This window comes from Carcharodon carcharias, chromosome 25 (genome assembly GCF_017639515.1).
Source record: "Carcharodon carcharias isolate sCarCar2 chromosome 25, sCarCar2.pri, whole genome shotgun sequence".
In the NCBI taxonomy this organism is placed as follows: Eukaryota; Metazoa; Chordata; class Chondrichthyes; order Lamniformes; family Lamnidae; genus Carcharodon; species Carcharodon carcharias.
In genome coordinates, this window is record NC_054491.1 from 47997394 (window position 1) to 48019682 (window position 22289).

At 52.6% G+C, this 22289-nt stretch overlaps 1 protein-coding gene across 1 annotated transcript in view; it reads left to right on the forward strand.

The window, feature by feature from the left end:
* Nucleotides 1–2347: 2347 nt before the first annotated feature.
* fbxo3 (F-box protein 3) overlaps nucleotides 2348–22289 on the forward strand; it is a 245428-nt gene continuing 225486 nt past the window's right edge. The window contains exon 1 of the mRNA XM_041174300.1: nucleotides 2348–2487. Within this exon, the coding sequence (XP_041030234.1) occupies nucleotides 2348–2487 (140 nt within the window). The remainder of the gene's footprint in view (nucleotides 2488–22289) is intronic.

A 22289-nucleotide genomic window follows, 5' to 3' on the forward strand; every position in this document is an offset into this window, starting at 1 on the left:
GAGGGTGGGTCGGTGAGGGGAGAGGGTGGGTCAGTGAGGGGCTGTAAGGGGAGAGGGTGGGTCAGTGAGGGGCGGGTGAGGGGAGAGGGTGGGTCGGTGAGGGGAGAGGGTGGGTCGGTGAGGGGAGAGGGTGGGTCAGTGAGGGGCTGTGAGGGGAGAGGGTGGGTCGGTGAGGGGAGAGGGTGGGTCGGTGAGGGGAGAGGGTGGGTCGGTGAGGGGAGAGGGTGGGTCGGTGTGGGGAGAGGGTGGGTCAGTGAGGGGAGAGGGTGGGTCAGTGAGGGTCAGTGAGGGGAGAGGGTGGGTCAGTGAGGGGAGAGGGTGGGTCAGTGAGGGGAGAGGGTGGGTCAGTGAGGGTCGGTGAGGGGAGAGGGTGGGTCGGTGAGGGGAGAGGGTGGGTCGGTGAGGGGAGAGGGTGAGTCGGTGAGGGGAGAGGGTGGGTCGGTGAGGGGAGAGGGTGGGTCGGTGAGGGGAGAGGGGTGGGTCGGTGAGGGGCTGTGAGGGGAGAGGGTGGGTCAGTGAGGGGAGAGGGTGGGTCGGTGAGGGGAGAGGGTGGGTCAGTGAGGGGCTGTGAGGGGACGAGGGTGGGTCAGTGAGGGGAGACGGTGGGTCAGTGAGGGGAGAGGGTGGGTCAGTGAGGGGCTGTGAGGGGAGAGGGTGGGTCAGTGAGGGGGAGAGGGTGGGTCGGTGAGGGGAGAGGGTGGGTCAGTGAGGGGAGAGGGTGGTTCGGTGAGGGGAGAGGGTGGGTCAGTGTGGGGAGAGGGTGGGTCAGTGAGGGTCAGTGAGGGGAGAGGGTGGGTCAGTGAGGGGAGAGGGTGGGTCAGTGAGGGAGAGGGTGGGTCAGTGAGGGGTTGTGAGGGGAGAGGGTGGGTCAGTGAGGGGCTGTGAGGGGAGAGGGTGGGTCAGTGAGGGGAGAGGGTGGGTCAGTGAGGGGAGAGGGTGGGTCAGTGAGGGGAAGAGGGTGGGTCAGTGAGGGGCTGTGAGGGGAGAGGGTGGGTCAGTGAGGGGCTGTGAGGGGAGAGGGTGGGTCAGTGAGAGGAGAGGGTTGGTCAGTGAGGGGCTGTGAGGGGAGAGGGTGGGCCAGTGAGGGGCTTTGAGGGGAGAGGGTGGGTCAGTGAGGGGCTGTGAGGGGAGAGGGTGGGTCAGTGAGTGGCTGTGAGGGGAGAGGGTGGGTCAGTGAGGGGCTGTGAGGGGAGAGGGTGGGTCAGTGAGGGGAGAGGGTGGGTCAGTGAGGGGAGAGGGTGGGTCAGTGAGGGGAGAGGGTGGGTCAGTGAGGGTCAGTGAGGGGAGAGGGTGGGTCGGTGAGGGGAGAGGGTGGGTCGGTGAGGGGAGAGGGTGGGTCGGTGAGGGGAGAGGGTGGGTCGGTGAGGGGAGAGGGTGGGTCGGTGAGAGGAGAGGGTGGGTCAGTGAGGGGAGAGGGTGGGTCAGTGAGGGGCTGTGAGGGGAGAGGGTGGGTCAGTGAGGGGAGAGGGTGGGTCAGTGAGGGGCTGTGAGGGGAGAGGGTGGGTCAGTGAGGGGAGAGGGTGGGTCAGTGAGGGGAGAGGGTGGGTCAGTGAGGGGCTGTGAGGGGAGAGGGTGGGTCAGTGAGGGTCAGTGAGGGGAGAGGGTGGGTCAGTGAGGGTCAGTGAGGGGAGAGGGTGGGTCAGTGAGGGGAGAGGGTGGGTCAGTGAGGGGAGAGGGTGGGTCAGTGAGGGGAGAGGGTCGGTCAGTGAGGGTCAGTGAGGGGAGAGGGTGGGTCAGTGAGGGTCAGTGAGGGGAGAGTGTGGGTCAGTGAGGGGCTGTGAGGGGAGAGGGTGCGTCAGTGAGGGGAGAGGGTGGGTCAGTGAGGGGAGAGGGTGGGGCAGTGAGGGGAGAGGGTGGGTCAGTGAGGTGAGAGGGTGGGTCAGTGAGGGTCAGTGAGGGGAGAGGGTGGGTCAGTGAGGGGAGAGGGTGGGTCAGTGAGGGGAGAGGGTGGGTCCGTGAGGGTCAGTGAGGGGAGAGGGTGGGTCAGTGAGGGGCTGTGAGGGGAGAGGGTGGGTCGGTGAGGGGAGAGGGTGGGTCGGTGAGGGGCTGTGAGGGGAGAGGGTGGGTCAGTGAGGGTCGGTGAGGGGAGAGGGTGGGTCAGTGAGGGGCTGTGAGGGGAGAGGGTGGTCAGTGAGGGTCGGTGAGGGGAGAGGGTGGGTCGGTGAGGGGAGAGGGTGGGTCAGTGAGGGTCGGTGAGGTGAGAGGGTGGGTCGGTGCGGGGAGAGGGTGGGAGGTATTGGAAGATGGGCAGTATAAGATGGGAAAGGACACAGATGAGCTGGGCCCATTTTGTTGGCCCTTTCAATGAGAGCCCATAGTTTGCAGTGAGGAGTGGAGATTATTTCTGATGCCTGGCCACCTCCTGTCCACAGCGGGTATCACTGAACAAGAGCTGGACGTAGTCGAACGGCGAATTCAATTCAAGCTACCCAATGATTATCGCTGCTCCCTTCGCATACATAATGGGCAACGCCTTGTCGTTCCTGGGTAAGATATCCCTAAGCTGTGCTACACTGGGTTGTGTTCCAGGTTTCTCGCTGTGTTAGGGGTCATGTTCTTGGTTTGTTGCTGTGCAGTCTGGTGGGTCGTGTTCTTGGTTTGTTGCTGTGCGTTCTGGTGGGTCGTGTGCTCCGTTCGTCGCTGTGTTAGGGTGGGTCGTGTTTTCGGTTCCTCGCTGTGTTAGGGTGGGTCGTGTGCTTGGCTTCTCGCTGTGTTAGAGTGGGTCATGTTCTCGGTTTCTCGCTGTGTAACAGTGGGTCGTGTGCTCCATTCGTCGCTGTGTCTCAGTGGGTCGTGTTTTCGGTTCCTCGCTGTGTTACAGTGGGTCGTGTTCTCCATTCGTCGCTGTGTTAGAGTGGGTCATGTTCTCCATTCGTCGCTGTGTTAGAGTGGGTCGTGTTCTCCGTTCGTCGCTGTGTTACAGTGGGTCGTGTTCTCGGTTTCTCGGTGTGTAGAGTGGGTCGTGTTCTCGGTTTCTTGCTGTGTTAGAGTGGGTCGTGTTCTCGGTTTCTTGCTGTGTTACTGCAGGTCGTGTTCTCGGTTTCTCGCAGTGTTAGAGTGGGTCGTGTTCTCGATTTGTCGCTGTGTTAGAGTGGGTGGTGTTCCCGGTTTCTTGCTGTGTTAGAGTGGGTCATGTTCTCCGTTCCTCGGTGTGTCAGAGCAGGTCGTGTTCTCGGTTTCTCGCTGTATTACCGTGGGTCGTGTTCTCGTTTTCTCGGTTTGTTACAGTGGGTCTCATTCTCGGTTTCTCGCTGTGTTAGAGTGAGTTGTGTTGTCGGTTTCTCGCTGTGTTACAATGGGTCGTGTTCTCGGTTCCTCGCTGTGTTAGAGTGGGTCGTGTTCTCAGTTTCTCGCTGTGTTACAGTGGGTCGTGTTCTCGGTAGCTTGCTTTGTTAGAGTGGGTCATGTTCTTGGTTCTCGCTGTGTTAGAGTGGGTAATGTTTTTGGTTTGTCGCTGCGTTAGAGTGGGTCGTGTTCTCCGTTTCTCGCTGTGTTAGAGTGGATTGTATTCTTGGTTTCTCGCTGTGTTAGAGTGGGTCGTGTTCTCGGTTTCTCGCTGTGTTAGAGTGGGTCATGTTCTCGGTTCCTCGCTGTGTTAGAGTGGGTCCTGTTCTCGGTTTCTCGCTGTATTACATTGGGTCGTGTTCTCGGTTTCTCACAGTGTTAGAGTGGGTCGTGTTCTCGGTTTCTCGCTGTGTTCAAGTGGGTCATGTTCTCGGTTCCTCACTGTGTTAGAGTGGGTCGTGTTCTCGGTTTCTCGCTGTGTTAGAGTGGGTCGGGTTCTCGGTTTCTCGCTGTGTTACAGTGGGTCGTGTTCTTGGTTTCTTACTGTGTTACAGTGGGTCGTGTTCTCCGTTCCTCGCTGTGTTAGAGTGGGTCGTGTTCTCATTTTCTCGCTGTGTTACATTGGGTCGTGTTCTCGCTTTCTCGCTCTGTTACGGTGGGTCTCATTCTCGGTTTCTCGCTGTGTTAGAGAGGGTCGTGTTCTCGGTTTCTCGCTGTGTTAGAGTGGGTCGTGTTCTTGGTTTCTCGCTGTGCGACAGTGGGTCGTGTTCTCGGTTTCTCGCTGTGTTACAGTGGGTCGTGTTCACGGTAGCTTGCTTTGTTAGAGTGGGTTGTGTTCTCGGTTTCTCGCTGTTAGAGTGGGTCATGTTCTCGGTTTCTCGCTGTGTTAGAGTGGGTCGTGTTTTTGGTTTGTCGCTGTGTTAGAGTGGGTCGTGTTTTCGGTTCCTCGCTGTGTTAGAGTGGGTCGTGTTCTCGGTTTCTCGCTCTGTTACGGTGGGTCTCATTCTCGGTTTCTCGCTGTGTAAGAGTGGGTTGTGTTCTCGGTTCCTCGCTGTGTTAGAGTGGGTCGTGTTCTCGGTTCCTCGCTGTGTTAGAGTGGGTCGTGTTCTCCATTCGTCGCTGTGTTACAGTGGGTCGTGTTCTCGGTTCCTTGCTTTGTTATAGTGGGTCGTGTTCTCCATTCCTCGCTGTGTTAGAGTGGGTCGTGTTCTCGGTTCCTCGCTGTGTTAGAGTGGGTCGTATTCTCCGTTTCTAGCTGTGTTACAGTGGGTCGTGTTCTCGGTTCCTCGCTGTGTTACAGTGGGTCGTGTTCTCGGTTCCTCGCTGTGTTAGAGTGGGTCGTGTTCTCAGTTTGTTGCTGTGTTACAGTGGGTTGTGTTCTCGAATCCTCGCTGTGTTACAGTGGGTCGTGTTCTCGGTTTCTCGCTGTGTTACAGTGGGTCGTGTTCTCGGTTTCTCGCTGTGTTACGGTAGGTCGTGTTCTCGGTTTCTCGCTGTGTTACGGTAGGTCGTGTTCTTGGTTTCTCGCTTTGTTACAGTGTGTCGTGTTCTCGGTAGCTTGCTGTGTTACAGTGGGTCGTGTTCTCGTTAGCTTGCTTTGTTAGAGTGGGTCGTGTTCTCGGTTTCTCGCTGTGTTAGAGTGGGTCATGTTTTTGGTTTGTCGCTGCGTTAGAGTGCTTCGTGTTCTCCGTTCCTCGCTGTGTTAGAGTGGGTCATGTTCTCGGTTTCTCGCTGTGTTACAGTGTGTCGTGTTCTCAGTTTCTCACTGTGTTAGGGTGGGTCGTGCTCTCGGTTCTCGCTGTGTTCGAGTGGGTCATGTCCTCGGTTCCTCGCTGTGTTACAGTGGGTCGTGTTCTCTGTTTCTCGCTGTGTTAGAGTGGGTCGTGTTCTCGGTTTCCCGCTGTGTTAGAGTGGGTCGTGTTCTCGGTTCCTTGCTGTTTTACAGTGGAACGTGTTCCCTGTTTCACGCTGTGTTACAGCGGGTCTTGTTCTCGGTTCCTCGCTGTGTTAGAGTGGGTCGTGTTCTCGGTTCCTTGCTGTTTTACAGTGGGACGTGTTCCCTGTTTCACGCTGTGTTACAGTGGGTCGTGTTCTCGGTTTCTCGCTGTGTTAGAGTGGGTCGTGTTCTCGGTTTCTCGCTGTGTTAGAGTGGGTCGTGTTCTCCGTTCCCCATTGTGTTAGGGTGGGTTGTGTTCTCGGTTTGTCGCTGTGTTAGAGTGGGCCGTGTTCTCGGTTTGTCGCTGTGTTTGAGTGGGTCCTGTTTTTCGTTCCTTGCTGTGTTACAGTGGGTCATGTTCTCGGTTTCTCGCTGTGTTACATTGGGTAGTGTTCTCCGTTCGTCGCTGTGTTACAGTGGGTTGTGTTCTTTGTTCGTCGCTGTGTTCGAGTGGGTCGTGTTCTCGTTTTCTCGCTGTGTTAGAGTGGGCCGTGTTCTCGCTTTCTCGCCGTGTTACAGTGGGTCGTGTTCTCGGTTTATCGCTGTGTTAGAGGGGGCCGTGCTCTCGGTTTGTCGCTGTTTTACAGTGGGTCGTGTTCTCGGTTTGTCGCTGTTTTTGAGTCGGTCGTGTTCTCGGTTTGTCGCTGTGTTAGAGTGGGTCGTGTTCTCGATTTGTCGCTTTGTTAAAGTGGGTCATGTTTTCCGTTCCTTGTTGTGTTACAGTGGGTCGTGTTCTCCATTCGTCGCTGTGTTACAGTGGGTCGTGTTCTCGGTGTCTCGCTGTGTTACATTGGGTCATGTTCTCGGTTTCTCACTGTGTTAGAGTAGGTGGTGTTCTCGGTTTCTCGCTGTGTTACAGTGGGTCGTGTTCTCGGTTCCTCGCTGTGTTCGAGTGGGTCGTGTTCTCAGTTTCTCGCTGTGTTAGAGTCGGTCGTGTTCTCGGTTCCTCGCTGTGTTAGAGTGGGTTGTGTTCTCGGTTTCTCGGTGTGTTAGAGTGGGTCGTGTTCTCGGTTTCTCGCTGTGTTAGAGTGGTTCGTGTTCTCGGTTTCTCGGTGTGTTAGAGTGGGTCGTGTTCTCGGTTTCTCGCTGTGTTACAGTGGGTCGTGTTCTCGGTTTCTCGCTGTGTTACAGTGGGTCGTGTTCTCGGTTTCTTGCTGTGTTACAGTGGGTCGTGTTCTCGGTATCTTGCTTTGTTATAGTTGGTCGTGTTCTCGGTTTCTCGCTGTGTTCCAGTGGGTCGTGTTCTCGGTTCCTGGCTTGTTGAGTGGGTCGTGTTCTTGGTTTCTCGCTGTGTTAGAGTGGGTTGTGTTCTCGGTTTCTCGCTGTGTTACAGTGGGTCGTGTTCTCTGTTTCTTGCTGTGTTAGAGTGGTTCGTATTCTCGGTTCCTTGCTGTGTTACAGTGGGTCGTGTTCTCGGTTTCACGCTGTGTTAGAGTGGTTCGTGTTCTCGGTTCCTTGCTGTTTTACAGTGGGTCGTGTTCCCGGTTTCATGCTGTGTTACAGTGGGTCGTGTTCTCCATTCCCCACTGTGTTAGAGAGGGTTGTGTTCTTGGTTTGTCACTGTGTTAGAGTGGGTCGTGTTTTCCGTTCCTTGCTGTTTTACAGTGGGACGTGTACCCTGTTTCACGCTGTGTTAGAGTGGGTCGTGTTCTCGGTTTCTCGCTGTGTTACAGTGGGTCGTGTTCTCCGTTCCCCACTGTGTTAGGGTGGGTTGTGTTCTCGGTTTGTCGTTGTGTTAGAGTGGGCCGTTTCTCGGTTTGTCGCTGTGTTTGATTGGGTCCTGTTTTTCGTTCCTTGCTGTGTTACAGTGGGTCATGTTCTCGGTTTCTCGCTGTGTTACATTGGGTAGTGTTCTCCGTTCGTCGCTGTGTTACATTGGGTCGTGTTCTCGGTTTCTCGCTGTTTTACAGTGGGGCGTGTTCTCGGTTTCTCGCTGTGTTAGAGTTGGTCGTGTTCTCCGTTTGTCGCTGTGTTACAGTGGGTTGTGTTCTTTGTTCGTCGCTGTGTTAGAGTGGGTCGTGTTCTCGTTTTCTCGCTGTGTTACAGTGGGCCGTGTTCTCGCTTTCTCGCCGTGTTACAGTGGGTCGTGTTCTCGGTTTATCGCTTTGTTTGAGTGGGTCGTGTTCTCGGTTCCTCGCTGTGTTAGAGGGGGCCGTGCTCTCGGTTTGTCGCTGTTTTACAGTGGGTCGTGTTCTCGGTTTGTCGCTGTTTTTGAGTCGGTCATGTTCTCGGTTTGTTGCTATGTTAGAGTGGGTCGTGTTCTCGGTTTGTCGCTTTGTTAAAGTGGGTCGTGTTTTCCGTTCCTTGTGTTACAGTGGGTCGTGTTCTCCATTCGTCGCTGTGTTACAGTGGGTCGTGTTCTCGGTGTCTCGCTGTGTTACATTGGGTCGTGTTCTCGGTTTCTCACTGTGTTAGAGTAGGTGGTGTTCTCGGTTTCTCGCTGTGTTACAGTGGGTCGTGTTCTCGGTTCCTCGCTGTGTTCGAGTGGGTCGTGTTCTCAGTTTCTCACTGTGTTAGAGTCGGTCGTGTTCTCGGTTCCTCGCTGTGTTAGAGTGGGTCGTGTTCTCGGTTTCTCGGTGTGTTAGAGTGGGTCGTGTTCTCGGTTTCTCGGTGTGTTAGACTAGGTCGTGTTCTCGGTTTCTTGCTGTGTTACAGTGGGTCGTGTTCTCGGTTTCTCGCTGTGTTACAGTGGGTCGTGTTCTCGGTTTCTCGCTGTGTTACAGTGGGTCGTGTTCTGGGTTTCTCGCTGTGTTACAGTGGGTCGTGTTCTCGGTTTCTTGCTGTGTTACAGTGGGTCATGTTCTAGGTTTCTCGCTGTGTTACATTGGGTCGTGTTCTTGGTATCTTGCTTTGTTATAGTTGGTCGTGTTCTCGGTTTCTCGCTGTGTTACAGTGGGTCGTGTTCTCGGTTTCTTGCTGTGTTAGAGTGGTTCGTATTCTCGGTTCCTTGCTGTGTTACAGTGGGTCTTGTTCTCCGTTCCTCGCTGTGTTACAGTGGGTCGTGTTCTCGGTTCCTTGCTGTTTTACAGTGGGTCGTGTTCCCGGTTTCATGCTGTGTTACAGTGGGTCGTGTTCTCCATTCCCCACTGTGTTAGAGAGGGTTGTGTTCTTGGTTTGTCACTGTGTTAGAGTGGGTCGTGTTTTCCGTTCCTTGCTGTGTTGCTGTGGGTCGTGTTCTCGCTTTATCTCTGTGTTAGAGTGGGTCATTTTCTCGGTTTCTCGCTGTGTTACATTGGGTTGTGTTCTCGGTTTCTCGCTCTGTTACTGTGGGTCGTGTTCTACGTTCCTCACTGTTACAGTGGGTCGTGTTCTCCGTTTGTCGCTGTGTTACAGTGGATCGTTTTCTCGGTTTCTCGCTGTGTTAGAGTGGGTCGTGTTCTCCGTTTCTCTCTGTGTTGCAGTGGGTCGTGTTCTCGGTTCCTCGCTGTGTTAGAGTGGGTCGTGTTCTCGGTTTCTCACTGTGTTAGAGTTGGTCGTGTTCTTGGTTTCTCGCTGTGTTCGAGTTGCTTGTGTCCTCCGTTCTTCGCTGTGTTAGAGTGGGCCGTGTTCTCGGTTTCTCGCAGTGTTAAATTGTGCCGTGTTCTTGGTTTCTCACAGTGTTAGAGTGGGTCGTGTTCTCGGTTTGTCGCTGTTTTAGAGTGGGTCGTGTTCTCGTTTTCTCGCTTTGTTACAGTGGGTTGTGTTCACGGTTCCTTGCTTTGTGAGAGTGGGTCGTGTTCTCGGTTTCTCGCTGTGTTACAGTGTGTCGTGTTCCCGGTTTCTCGCTGTCTTACAGTTGGTTATTTTCTCGGTTTCTCGCTGTGTTACAGTGGGTCGTGTTCTCGGTAGCTTGCTTTGTTAGAGTGTGTCGTGTTCTCGGTTTCTCGCTGTTAGAGTGGGTCATGTTTTCGGTTTCTAGCTGTGTTAGAGTAGGTCCTGTTCTCAGTTTCTCGCTGTGTTACAGTGGGTCATTTTCTCGGTTTCTCGCTGTGTTACATTGGGTCGTGTTCTCCGTTCGTCGCGGTGTTACATTGGGTCGTGTTCTCGGTTTCTCGCTCTGTTACTGTGGGTCGTGTTCTATGTTCCTCACTGTGTTACAGTGGGTCGTGTTCTCCGTTTGTCGCTGTGTTACAGTGGATCGTTTTCTCGGTTCCTCGCTGTGTTAGAGTGGGTCGTGTTCTCGTTTTCTCGCTGTGTTAGAGTGGGCCGTGTTCTCGCTTTCTCGCCGTGTTACAGTGGGTCGTGTTCTCGGTTTATCGCTGTGTTAGAGGGGGCCGTGCTCTCGGTTTGTCGCTGTTTTACAGTGGGTCGTGTTCTCGGTTTGTCGCTGTTTTTGAGTCGGTCGTGTTCTCGGTTTGTCGCTGTGTTAGAGTGGGTCGTGTTCTCGATTTGTCGCTTTGTTAAAGTGGGTCATGTTTTCCGTTCCTTGTTGTGTTACAGTGGGTCGTGTTCTCCATTCGTCGCTGTGTTACAGTGGGTCGTGTTCTCGGTGTCTCGCTGTGTTACATTGGGTCATGTTCTCGGTTTCTCACTGTGTTAGAGTAGGTGGTGTTCTCGGTTTCTCGCTGTGTTACAGTGGGTCGTGTTCTCGGTTCCTCGCTGTGTTCGAGTGGGTCGTGTTCTCAGTTTCTCGCTGTGTTAGAGTGGGTCGTGTTCTCGGTTTCTCACTGTGTTAGAGTGGGTCGTGTTCTCGTTATCTCGCTGTGTTCGAGTTGCTTGTGTTCTCCGTTCTTCGCTGTGTGGGCCGTGTTCTCGGTTTCTCGCAGTGTTAGAGTGTGCCGCGTTCTTGGTTTCTCGCAGTGTTAGAGTGGGTCGTGTTCTCGGTTTGTCGCTGTTTTAGAGTGGGTCGTGTTCTCGGTTTCTCGCTTTGTTACAGTGGGTTGTGTTCACGGTTCGTTGCTTTGTGAGAGTGGGTTCGGTTCTCGGTTTCTCGCTGTCTTACAGTTGGTTATGTTCTCGGTTTCTCGCTGTGTTACAGTGGGTCGTGTTCTCGGTAGCTTGCTTTGTTAGAGTGGGTCGTGTTCTCGGTTTCTCGCTGTTAGAGTGGGTCATGTTCTCGTTTCCTCGCTGCCTTAGAGTGGGTCCTGTTCTCCGTTTCTTGCTGTGTTAGAGTGTGTCGTGTTCTCGGTTTCTCACTGTGTTAGAGTGGGTCGTGGTCTCGGTTTCTAGCTGTGTTAGAGTAGGTCCTGTTCTCAGTTTCTCGCTGTGTTAGAGTGGTTCGTGATCTCGGTTTTTCGCTGTGTTATTGTGGGTATTGTTCTCGGTAGCTTGCTTTGTTTGAGTGGGTCTTGTTCTCGGTTTCTCGCTGTGTTGGAATGGGTCATGTTCTCGGTTCCTCGCTGTGTTACAGTGGGCCGTGTTCTCGGTATCTTGCTTTGTTATAGTTGGCCGTGTTCTCGGGTTCTCGCTGTGTTACAGTGGGTCGTGTTCTCGGTTCCTCGCTGGTTGAGTGGGTCGTGTTCTCGGTTTCTCGCTGTGTTACAGTGGGTCGTGTTCTCAGTTTCTCGCTGTGTTACAGTGGGCCGTGTTCTCGGTATCTTGCTTTGTTATAGTTGGCCGTGTTCTCGGGTTCTCGCTGTGTTACAGTGGGTCGTGTTCTCGGTTCCTCGCTGGTTGAGTGGGTCGTGTTCTCGGTTCCTCGCTGTGTTAGAGTGGGTTGTGTTCTCGGTTTCTCGCTGTGTTAGAGTGGGTCGTGTTCTCGGTTTCTCGCTGTGTTAGAGTGGTTCGTATTCTCGGTTCCTTGCTGTTTTACAATGGGTCGTGTTCCCGGTTTCACGCTGTGTTACAGTGGGTCGTGTTCTCGGTTCCTTGCTGTTTTACAGTGGGTCGTGTTCCCGGTTTCACGCTGTGTTACAGCGGGTCTTTTTCTCGGTTCCTCGCTGTGTTACAGCTGGTCGTGTTCTCCGTTCCCCACTGTGTTAGAGAGGGTTGTGTTCTTGGTTTGTCGCTGTGTTAGAGTGGGTTGTCTTCTCGGTTTGTCGCTGTGTTCGAGTGGGTCGTGTTTACCGTTCCTTGCTGTGTTGCAGTGGGTCGTGTTCTCGCTTTTTCTCTGTGTTACAGTGGGTCATGTTCTCGGTTTCTCGCTGTGTTACATTGGGTCGTGTTCTCCTTTCGTCGCTGTGTTACATTGAGTCGTGTTCTCGGTTTCTCGCTCTGTTACAGTGGGTCGTGTTCTCGGTTTCTCACTGTGTTAGAGTGGGTCGTGTTCTCTGTTTCTCGCTGTGTTACAGTGGGTCGTGTTCTCAGTTCCTCGCTGTGTTAGAGTGAGTCGTGTTCTCGGATTCTCGCTGTTTTAGAATCAGTCGTGTTCTCGGTTTATTGCTGTGTTAGAGTGGGTCGTGTTCTCGGTTTCTCGCTGCGTTAGATTGGGTCGTGTTCTCGGTTTCTCGCTGTTAGAGTGTGTCATGTCCTCCGTTTCTCGCTGTGTTACAGTGGGTCGTGTTCTCTGTAGCTTGCTTTGTTATAGTTGGTCGTGTTCTCGGTTTCTCGCAGTTAGAGTGGGTCATGTTCCCGTTTTTTCGCTGTGTTAGAGTGGGTCATGTTCTTGGTTTCTCGCTGTGTTACAGTGGGTCGTGTTCTCGGTTCCTCGCTGTTTGAGTGGGTCGTGTTCTCGGTTTCTCGCTGTGTTAGAGTGGGTTGTGTTCTCGGTTCCTCGCTGTGTTAGAGTGGGTTGTGTTCTCGGTTCCTCGCTGTTTGAGTGGGTCGTGTTCTCGGTGTATCGCATTGTTCGAGTGGGTTGTGTTCTTGGTTTCTCGCTGTGTTAGCGTGGGTCGTTTTCTCGCTCTGTTAGAGTAGATCATGTTCTCGGTTTCTCGCTGTGTTAGAGTGGGTCATGATCTCGGTTTCTCATTGTATTACAGTGGGTTGTGTTCTCGGTTTCTCGCTGTGTTACAGTGGGTCGTGTTCTCGGTTTCTCGCTGTGTTACAGTGGTTCGTGTTCTCGGTTCCTCGCTGTCTTACAGTTGGTTATGTTCTCGGTTTCTCGCTGTGTTACAGTGGGTCGTGTTCTCGGTAGCTTGCTTTGTTAGAGTGGGTCGTGTTCTCGGTTTCTCGCTGTTAGAGTGGGTCATGTTTTCGTTTTCTCGCTGCCTTAGAGTGGGTCCTGTTCTCCGTTTCTTGCTGTGTTAGAGTGTGTCGTGTTCTCGGTTTCTCACTGTGCGAGAGTGGGTCGTGTTCTCGGTTTCTAGCTGTGTTAGAGTAGGTCCTGTTCTCAGTTTCTCGCTGTGTTACAGTGGGTCATTTTCTCGGTTTCTCGCTGTGTTACGTTGGGTCGTGTTCTCCGTTCGTCACGGTGTTACATTGGGTCGTGTTCTCGGTTTCTCGCTCTGTTACTGTGGGTCGTGTTCTACGTTCCTCACTGTGTTACAGTGGGTTGTGTTCTCCGTTTGTCGCTGTGTTACAGTGGATCGTTTTTTCGGTTTCTCGCTGTGTTAGAGTGGGTCGTGTTCTCGGTTTCTCGCTGTGTTAGAGTGGGTCGTGTTCTCGGTTTCTCACTGTGTTAGAGTGGGTCGTGTTCTCGTTATCTCGCTGTGTTCGAGTTGCTTGTGTTCTCCGTTCTTTGCTGTGTTAGAGTGGGCCGTGTTCTCGGTTTCTCGCAGTGTTAGAGTGTGCCGTGTTCTTGGTTTCTCGCAGTGTTAGAGTGGGTCGTGTTCTCGGTTTGTCGCTGTTTTAGAGTGGGTCGTGTTCTCGGTTTCTCGCTTTGTTACAGTGGGTTGTGCCCATGGTTCCTTGCTTTGTGAGAGTGGGTTCGGTTCTCGGTTTTTCGCTGTCTTACAGTTGGTTATGTTCTCGGTTTCTCGATGTGTTACTGTGGGTCGTGTTCTCGGTAGCTTGCTTTGTTAGAGTGGGTCGTGTTCTCGGTTTCTCGCTGTTACAGTGGGTCATGTTTTCGTTTCCTCGCTGCCTTAGAGTGGGTCCTGTTCTCCGTTTCTTGCTGTGTTAGAGTGGGTCGTGTTCTTGGTTTCTAGCTGTGTTAGAGTGGGTCCTGTTCTCAGTTTCTCGCGGTGTTAGAGTGGTTCGTGATCTCGGTTTTTCGCTGTGTTACAGTGGATCATGTTCTCGGTTCCTCGCTGTTTGAGTGGGTCGTGTTCTCGGTTTCTCGCTGTGTTAGAGTGGGTCGTGTTCTCGGTTTCTCACTATGTTAGAGTGGGTTGTGTTCTCGGTTCCTCGCTGTTTGAGTGGGTCGTGTTGTCGATGTATCGCATTGTTCGAGTGGGTTGTGTTCTTGGTTTCTCGCTGTGTTAGCGTGGGTCGTTTTCTCGCTCTGTTAGAGTAGGTCATGATCTCGGTTTCTCATTGTGTTAGAGTGGGTTGTGTTCTCGGTTTCTCACTGTGTTACAGTGGGTCGTGTTCTCGGTTTCTCGCTGTGTTACAGTGGGTCGTGTTCTCTATTTCTCGCTGTGTTAGAGTGGGTTGTGTTCTCGGTTCCTTGCTGTTTTACAGTGGGACGTGTTCTCGGTTTCTCGGTGTGTTAGAGTCGGTCGTGTTCTCGGTTTCTCGCTGTGTTAGAGTGGTTTGTATTCTCGGTTCCTTGCTATTTTACAGTGGGTCGTGTTCCCGGTTTCACGCTGTGTTACAGTGGGTCGTGTTCCCGGTTTCACGCTGTGTTACAGTGGGTCTTTTTCTCGGTTCCTCGCTGTGTTACAGCTGGTCGTGTTCTCCGTTCCCCACTGTGTTAGAGAGGGTTGTGTTCTTGGTTTGTCGCTGTGTTAGAGTGGGTTGTCTTCTCGGTTTGTCGCTGTGTTCGAGTGGGTCGTGTTTTCCGTTCCTTGCTGTGTTGCAGTGGGTCGTGTTCTCGCTTTATCTCTGTGTTACAGTGGGTCATTTTCTCGGTTTCTCGCTGTGTTACGTTGGGTCGTGTTCTCCATTCGTCGCTGTGTTACATTGGGTCGTGTTCTCGGTTTCTCGCTCTGTTACACTGGGTCGTGTTCTCGGTTTCTCGCTGTGTTAGAGTTGGTCGTGTTCTCGGTTTCTCGCTGTGTTCGAGTGGGTCGTGTTCTCGGTTTCTCGCTGTGTTACAGTGGGTCGTGTTCTTGCTTTCTCGCTGTGTTACAGTGGGTCGTGTTCTCTGTTTCTCGCTGTGTTACAGTGGGTCGTGTTCTCTGTTTCTCGCTGTGTTACAGTGGGTCGTGTTCTCGGTTCCTCGCTGTGTTAGAGTGGGTCGTGTTCTCGGATTCTCACTGTGTTAGAGTGTGTCATGTCCTCCGTTTCTCGCTGTGTTACAGTGGATCGTGTTCTCTGTAGCTTGCTTTGTTATAGTTGGTCGTGTTCTCGGTTTCTCGCAGTTAGTGTGGGTCATGTTCTCGTTTTTTCGCTGTGTTAGAGTGGGTCATGTTCTTGGTTTCTCGCTGTGTTACAGTGGGTCGTGTTCTCGGTTCTTCGCTGTTTGAGTGGGTCGTGTTCTCGGTTTCTCGCTGTGTTGGAGTCGCTCATGTTCTCGGTTCCTCGCTGTGTTAGAGTGGGTCGTGTTCTCGGTTTCTCGCTGCTTTAGAGTGGGTCGTGTTCTCGGTTTCTCGCTGTGTTACAGTGGGTCGTGTTCTCGGTTTCTCGCTGTGTTACAGTGGGTCGTGTTCTCGGTATCTTGCTTTGTTATAGTTGGTCGTGTTCTCGGTTTCTCGCTGTGTTACAGTGGGTCGTGTTCTCGGTTCCTCGCTGGTTGAGTGTGTCGTGTTCTTGGTTTCTCGCTGTGTTAGAGTGGGTTGTGTTCACGGTTTCTCGCTGTGTTACAGTGGGTCGTGTTCTCGGTTTCTCGCTGTGTTCGAGTGGGTCGTGTTCTCGGTTTCTCGCTGTGTTACAGTGGGTCGTGTTCTCACTGTGTTACAGTGGGTCGTGTTCTCGGTTTGTCGCTTTGTTAGAGTGGGTCGTGTTCTCGGTTTGTCACGTTGTTAGAGTGGGTCTTGTTCTCGGTTTCTCGCTGTGTTCGAGTGGGTCGTGTTCTCGGTTTCTCGCTGTGTTACAGTGGGTCGTGTTCTCGCTTTCTCGCTGTGTTAGAGTGGGTCATGTTCTTGGTTTCTCGCTGTGTTACAGTGGGTCGTGTTCTCGGTTCTTCGCTGTTTGAGTGGGTCGTGTTCTCGGTTTCTCGCTGTGTTAGAGTGGGTCGTGTTCTCGGTTTCTCACTATGTTAGAGTGGGTTGTGTTCTCGGTTCCTCGCTGTTTGAGTGGGTCGTGTTTTCGGTGCATCGCATTGTTTGAGTGGGTTGTGTTCTTGGTTTCTCGCTGTATTAGCGTGGGTCGTTTTCTCGTCTGTTAGAGTAGGTCATGTTCTCGGTTTCTCGCTGTGTTAGAGTGGGTCATGATCTCGGTTTCTCATTGTGTTAGAGTGGGTTGTGCTCTCGGTTTCTCGCTGTGTTAGCGTGGGTCGTGTTCTTGGTTTCTCGCTCTGTCAGAGTGGGTCATGTTCTCGGTTTCTCGCTGTGTTAGAGTGGGTCATGATCTCGGTTTCTCATTGTGTTAGAGTGTGTCGTGTTCTCGGTTTCTCGCTGTGTTACAGTGTGTCGTGTTCTCGGTTTCTCGCTGTGTTAGAGTGGGTCGTGTTCTCGGTTTCCCGCTGTGTTACAGTGGGTCGTGTTCTCGGTTTCTCGCTGTGTTAGAGTGGGTCGTGTTCTCGGTTCCTTGCTGTTTTACAGTGGGACGTGTACCCTGTTTCACGCTGTGTTACAGCGGGTCTTGTTCTCGGTTCCTCGCTGTGTTACAGTAGGTCGTGTTCTCCGTTCCCCACTGTGTTAGGGTGGGTTGTGTTCTCGGTTTGTCGCTGTGTTAGAGTGGGTCGTGTTCTCGGTTTCTCGCTGTGTTAGAGTGTGTCATGTCCTCCGTTTCTCGCTGTGTTACAGTGGATCGTGTTCTCTGTAGCTTGCTTTGTTATAGTTGGTCGTGTTCTCGGTTTCTCGCAGTTAGTGTGGGTCATGTTGTCGTTTTTTCGCTGTGTTAGAGTGGGTCATGTTCTTGGTTTCTCGCTGTGTTACAGTGGGTCGTGTTCTCGGTTCTTCGCTGTTTGAGTGGGTCCTGTTCTCGGTTTCTCGCTGTGTTAGAGTGTGTCATGTCCTCCGTTTCTCGCTGTGTTACAGTGGGTCGTGTTCTCGGTAGCTTGCTTTGTTAGAGTGGGTCGTGTTCTCGGTTTCTCGCTGTTAGAGTGGGTCATGTTTTCGTTTCCTCGCTGCCTTAGAGTGGGTCCTGTTCTCCGTTTCTTGCTGTGTTAGGGTGGGTCGTGTTCTCGGTTTCTAGCTGTGTTAGAGTGGGTCCTGTTCTCAGTTTCTCGCTGTGTTAGAGTGGTTCGTGATCTCGGTTTTTCGCTGTGTTACAGTGGGTCATGTTCTCGGTTCCTCGCTGTTTGAGTGGGTCGTGTTCTCGGTTTCTCGCTGTGTTAGAGTGGGTCGTGTTCTCGGTTTCTCACTATGTTAGAGTGGGTTGTGTTCTCGGTTCCTCGCTGTTTGAGTGGGTCGTGTTCTCGATGTATCGCATTGTTCGAGTGGGTTGTGTTCTTGGTTTCTCGCTGTGTTAGCGTGGGTCGTTTTCTCGCTCTGTTAGAGTAGGTCATGATCTCGGTTTCTCATTGTGTTAGAGTGGTTGTGTTCTCGGTTTCTCGCTGTGTTACAGTGAGTCGTGTTCTCGGTTTCTCGCTGTGTTACAGTGGGTCGTGTTCTCGGTTTCTCGCTGTGTTCGAGTGGGTCGTGTTCTCGGTTTCTCGCTGTGTTAGAGTGGGTCGTGTTCTCGGTTCCTTGCTGTTTTACAGTGGGACGTGTTCCCTGTTTCACGCTGTGTTACAGCGGGTCGTGTTCTCCGTTCCCCACTGTGTTAGAGAGGGTTGTGTTCTCGGTTTGTCGCTGTGTTAGAGTGGGCCGTGTTCTCGGTTTGTCGCTGTGTTCGAGTGGGTCCTGTTTTTCGTTCCTTGCTGTGTTGCAGTGGGTCGTGGTCTCGCTTTCTCGCTGTGTTACAGTGGGGCGTGTTCTCGGTTTCTCGCTGTGTTAGAGTGGGTCGTGTTCTCGTTTCTCGCTGTATTCGAGTGGGTCGTGTTCTCGGTTTCTCGCTGTGTTACAGTGAGTCGTGTTCTCGGTTTCTCGCTGTGTTACAGTGGGTCGTGTTCTCGGTTTCTCGCTGTGTTCGAGTGGGTCGTGTTCTCGGTTTCTCGCTGTGTTAGAGGGGGCCGTGCTCTCGGTTTGTTGCTGTTTTACAGTGGGTCGTGTTCTCGGTTTGTCGCTGTTTTAGAGTCGGTCGTGTTCTCCGTTCGTCGCTGTGTTACAGTGGATTGTGTTCTCCGTTCGTTGCCGTGTTAGAGTGGGTCGTGTTCTCGGTTTGTTGCTGTTTTACAGTGGGTCGTGTTCTCGGTTTCTCGCTTTGTTAGAGTGGGTCGTGTTCTCTGTTTGTCGCTTTGTTAGAGTGGGTCGTGTTCTCGGTTTGTCGCGTTGTTAGAGTGGATCGTGTTTTCCGTTCCATGTTGTGTTACAGTGGGTCGTGTTCTCCATTCGTCGCTGTGTTACAGTGGGTCGTGTTCTCGGTGACTCGCTGTGTTACATTGGGTCGTGTTCTCGGTTTCTCACTGTGTTAGAGTAGGTGGTGTTCTCGGTTTCTCGCTGTGTTACAGTGGGTCGTGTTCTCGGTTTCTCGCTGTGTTACAGTGGGTCGTGTTCTCGGTGACTCGCTGTGTTACATTGGGTCATGTTCTCGGTTTCTCACTGTGTTAGAGTAGGTGGTGTTCTCGGTTTCTCGCTGTGTTACAGTGGGTCGTGTTCTCGGTTCCTCGCTGTGTTCGAGTGGGTCGTGTTCTCAGTTTCTCGCTGTGTTAGAGTCGGTCGTGTTCTCGGTTCCTCGCTGTGTTAGAGTGGGTCGTGTTCTCGGTTTCTCGCTGTGTTAGAGTGGGTTGTATTCTCGGTTCCTTGCTGTTTTACAGTGGGTCGTGTTCCCGGTTTCACGCTGTGTTACAGTGGGTCTTGTTCTCGGTTCCTCGCTGTGTTACAGTGGGTCGTGTTCTCCGTTCCCCACTGTGTTAGAGAGGGTTGTGTTCTTGGTTTGTCGCTGTGTTAGAGTGGGTTGTCTTCTCGGTTTGTCGCTGTGTTCGAGTGGGTCGTGTTTACCGTTCCTTGCTGTGTTGCAGTGGGTCGTGTTCCCGGTTTCACGCTGTGTTACCGTGGGGCGTGTTCTCGGTTTCTCGCTCTGTTACACTGGGTCGTGTTCTCGGTTTCTCGCTGTGTTAGAGTTGGTCGTGTTCTCGGTTTCTCGCTGTGTTCGAGTGGGTCGTGTTCTCGGTTTCTCGCTGTGTTACAGTGGGTCGTGTTCTCCATTCCCCACTGTGTTAGAGAGGGTTGTGTTCTTGGTTTGTCGCTGTGTTAGAGTGGGTTGTCTTCTCGGTTTGTCGCTGTGTTCGAGTGGGTCGTGTTTTCCGTTCCTTGCTGTGTTGCAGTGGGTCGTGTTCTCGCTTTATCTCTGTGTTACAGTGGGTCATTTTCTCGGTTTCTCGCTGTGTTACATTGGGTCGTGTTCTCCATTCGTCGCTGTGTTACATTGGGTCGTGTTCTCGGTTTCTCGCTCTGTTACACTGGGTCGTGTTCTCGGTTTCTCGCTGTGTTAGAGATGGTCGTGTTCTCGGTTTCTCGCTGTGTTCGAGTGGGTCGTGTTCTCGGTTTCTCGCTGTGTTACAGTGGGTCGTGTTCTCGCTTTCTCGCTGTGTTACAGTGGGTCGTGTTCTCTGTTTCTCGCTGTGTTACAGTGGGTCGTGTTCTCTGTTTCTCGCTGTGTTACAGTGGGTCGTGTTCTCGGTTCCTCGCTGTGTTAGAGTGGGTCGTGTTCTCGGATTCTCGCTGTGTTAGAATTGGTCGTGTTCTCGGTTTATTGCTGTGTTAGAGTGGGTCGTGTTCTCGGTTTCTCCCTGTGTTAGATTGGATCGTGTTCTCGGTTTCTCGCTGTGTTAGAGTGGGTCGTGTTCTCGTTTTCTCGCTGTGTTAGAGTGTGTCATGTCCTCCGTTTCTCGCTGTGTTACAGTGGATCGTGTTCTCTGTAGCTTGCTTTGTTATAGTTGGTCGTGTTCTCGGTTTCTCGCAGTTCGTGTGGGTCATGTTGTCGTTTTTTCGCTGTGTTAGAGTGGGTCATGTTCTTGGTTTCTCGCTGTGTTACAGTGGGTCGTGTTCTCGGTTCTTCGCTGTTTGAGTGGGTCGTGTTCTCGGTTTCTCGCTGTGTTGGAGTCGCTCGTGTTCTCGGTTCCTCGCTGTGTTAGAGTGGGTCGTGTTCTCGGTTCCTCGCTGTGTTAGAGTGGGTCGTGTTCTCGGTTTCTCGGTGTGTTAGAGTGGGTCGTGTTCTCGGTTTCTAGCTGTGTTACAGTGGGTTGTGTTCTCGGTTCCTCGCTGTGTTAGAGTGGGTCGTGTTCTCGGATTCTCGCTGTGTTAGAATTGGTCGTGTTCTCGGTTTATTGCTGTGTTAGAGTGGGTCGTGTTCTCGGTTTCTCCCTGTGTTAGATTGGATCGTGTTCTCGGTTTCTCGCTGTGTTAGAGTGGGTCGTGTTCTCGGTTTCTCGCTGTGTTAGAGTGTGTCATGTCCTCCGTTTCTCGCTGTGTTACAGTGGATCGTGTTCTCTGTAGCTTGCTTTGTTATAGTTGGTCATGTTCTCGGTTTCTCGCAGTTCGTGTGGGTCATGCTGTCGTTTTTTCGCTGTGTTAGAGTGGGTCATGTTCTTGGTTTCTCGCTGTGTTACAGTGGGTCGTGTTCTCGGTTCTTCGCTGTTTGAGTGGGTCGTGTTCTCGGTTTCTCGCTGTGTTGGAGTCGCTCGTGTTCTCGGTTCCTCGCTGTGTTAGAGTGGGTCGTGTTCTCGGTTCCTCGCTGTGTTAGAGTGGGTCGTGTTCTCGGTTTCTCGGTGTGTTAGAGTGGGTCGTGTTCTCGGTTTCTAGCTGTGTTACAGTGGGTTGTGTTCTCGGTTTCTCGCTGCTTTAGAGTGGGTCGTGTTCTCGGTTTCTCGCTGTGTTACAGTGGGTCGTGTTCTCGTTTTCTCGCTGTGTTACAGTGGGTCGTGTTCTCGGTATCTCGCTTTGTTATAGTTGGTCGTGTTCTCGGTTTCTCGCTGTGTTACAGTGGGTCGTGTTCTCGGTTCCTCGCTGGTTGAGTGTGTCGTGTTCTTGGTTTCTCGCTGTGTTCGAGTGGGTTGTGTTCTCGGTTTCTCGCTGTGTTCGAGTGGGTCGTGTTCTCGGTTTCTCGCTATGTTCGAGTGGGTCGTGTTCTCGGTTTCTCGCTGTGTTACAGTGGGTCCTGTTCTCGCTGTGTTACAGTGGGTCGTGTTCTCGGTTTGTCGCTTTGTTAGAGTGGGTCGTGTTCTCGGTTTGTTGCGTTGTTAGAGTGGGTCGTGTTCTCGGTTTGTCGCGTTGTTAGAGTGGGTCGTGTTCTCGGTTTCTCGCTGTGTTCGAGTGGGTCGTGTTCTCGGTTTCTCGCTGTGTTACAGTGGGTCGTGTTCTCGCTTTCTCGCTGTGTTAGAGTGGGTCATGTTCTTGGTTTCTCGCTGTGTTACAGTGGGTCGTGTTCTCGGTTCTTCGCTGTTTGAGTGGGTCGTGTTCTCGGTTTCTCGCTGTGTTAGAATGGCTCGTGTTCTCGGTTTCTCACTATGTTAGAGTGGGTTGTGTTCTCGGTTCCACGCTGTTTGAGTGGGTCGTGTTTTCGGTGCATCGCATTGTTTGAGTGGGTTGTGTTCTTGGTTTCTCATTGTATTAGCGTGGGTCGTTTTCTCGTCTGTTAGAGTAGGTCATGTTCTCGGTTTCTCGCTGTGTTAGAGTGGGTCATGATCTCGGTTTCTCATTGTGTTAGAGTGGGTTGTGTTCTCGGTTTCTCGCTGTGTTAGCGTGGGTCGTGTTCTTGGTTTCTCGCTCTGTCAGAGTGGGTCATGTTCTCGGTTTCTCGCTGTGTTAGAGTGGGTCATGATCTCGGTTTCTCATTGTGTTAGAGTGTGTCGTGTTCTCGGTTTCTCGCTGTGTTACAGTGGGTCGTGTTCTCGGTTTCTCGCTGTGTTAGAGTGGGTCGTGTTCTTGGTTTCCCGCTGTGTTACAGTGGGTCGTGTTCTCGGTTTCTCGCTGTGTTAGAGTGGGCCGTGTTCTCGGTTCCTTGCTGTTTTACAGTGGGACGTGTACCCTGTTTCACGCTGTGTTACAGCGGGTCTTGTTCTCGGTTCCTCGCTGTGTTACAGTGGGTCGTGTTCTCCGTTCCCCACTGTGTTAGGGTGGGTTGTGTTCTCGGTTTGTCGCTGTGTTAGAGTGGGTCATGTTCTCGGTTTCTCGCTGTGTTAGAGTGTGTCATGTCCTCCGTTTCTCGCTGTGTTACAGTGGATCGTGTTCTCTGTAGCTTGCTTTGTTATAGTTGGTCGTGTTCTCGGTTTCTCGCAGTTAGTGTGGGTCATGTTGTCGTTTTTTCGCTGTGTTAGAGTGGGTCATGTTCTTGGTTTCTCGCTGTGTTACAGTGGGTCGTGTTCTCGGTTCTTCGCTGTTTGAGTGGGTCGTGTTCTCGGTTTCTCGCTGTGTTGGAGTCGCTCGTGTTCTCGGTTCCTCGCTGTGTTAGAGTGGGTCGTGTTCTCGGTTTCTCGGTGTGTTAGAGTGGGTCGTGTTCTCGGTTTCTAGCTGTGTTACAGTGGGTCGTGTTCTCGGTTTCTCGCTGCTTTAGAGTAGGTCGTGTTCTCGGTTTCTCGCTGTGTTACAGTGGGTCGTGTTCTCGGTTTCTCGCTGTGTTACAGTGGGTCGTGTTCTCGGTATCTTGCTTTGTTATAGTTGGTCGTGTTCTCGGTTTCTCGCTGTGTTACAGTGGGTCGTGTTCTCGGTTCCTCGCTGGTTGAGTGTGTCGTGTTCTTGGTTTCTCGCTGTGTTAGAGTGGGTTGTGTTCTCGGTTTCTCGCTGTGTTACAGTGGGTCGTGTTCTCGGTTTCTCGCTGTGTTCGAGTGGGTCGTGTTCTCGGTTTCTCGCTGTGTTACAGTGGGTCGTGTTCTCGCTGTGTTACAGTGGGTCGTGTTCTCGGTTTGTCGCTTTGTTAAAGTGGGTCGTTTTCTCGGTTTGTCGCGTTGTTAGAGTGGGTCGTGTTCTCGGTTTCTCGCTGTGTTCGAGTGGGTCGTGTTCTCGGTTTCTCGCTGTGTTACAGT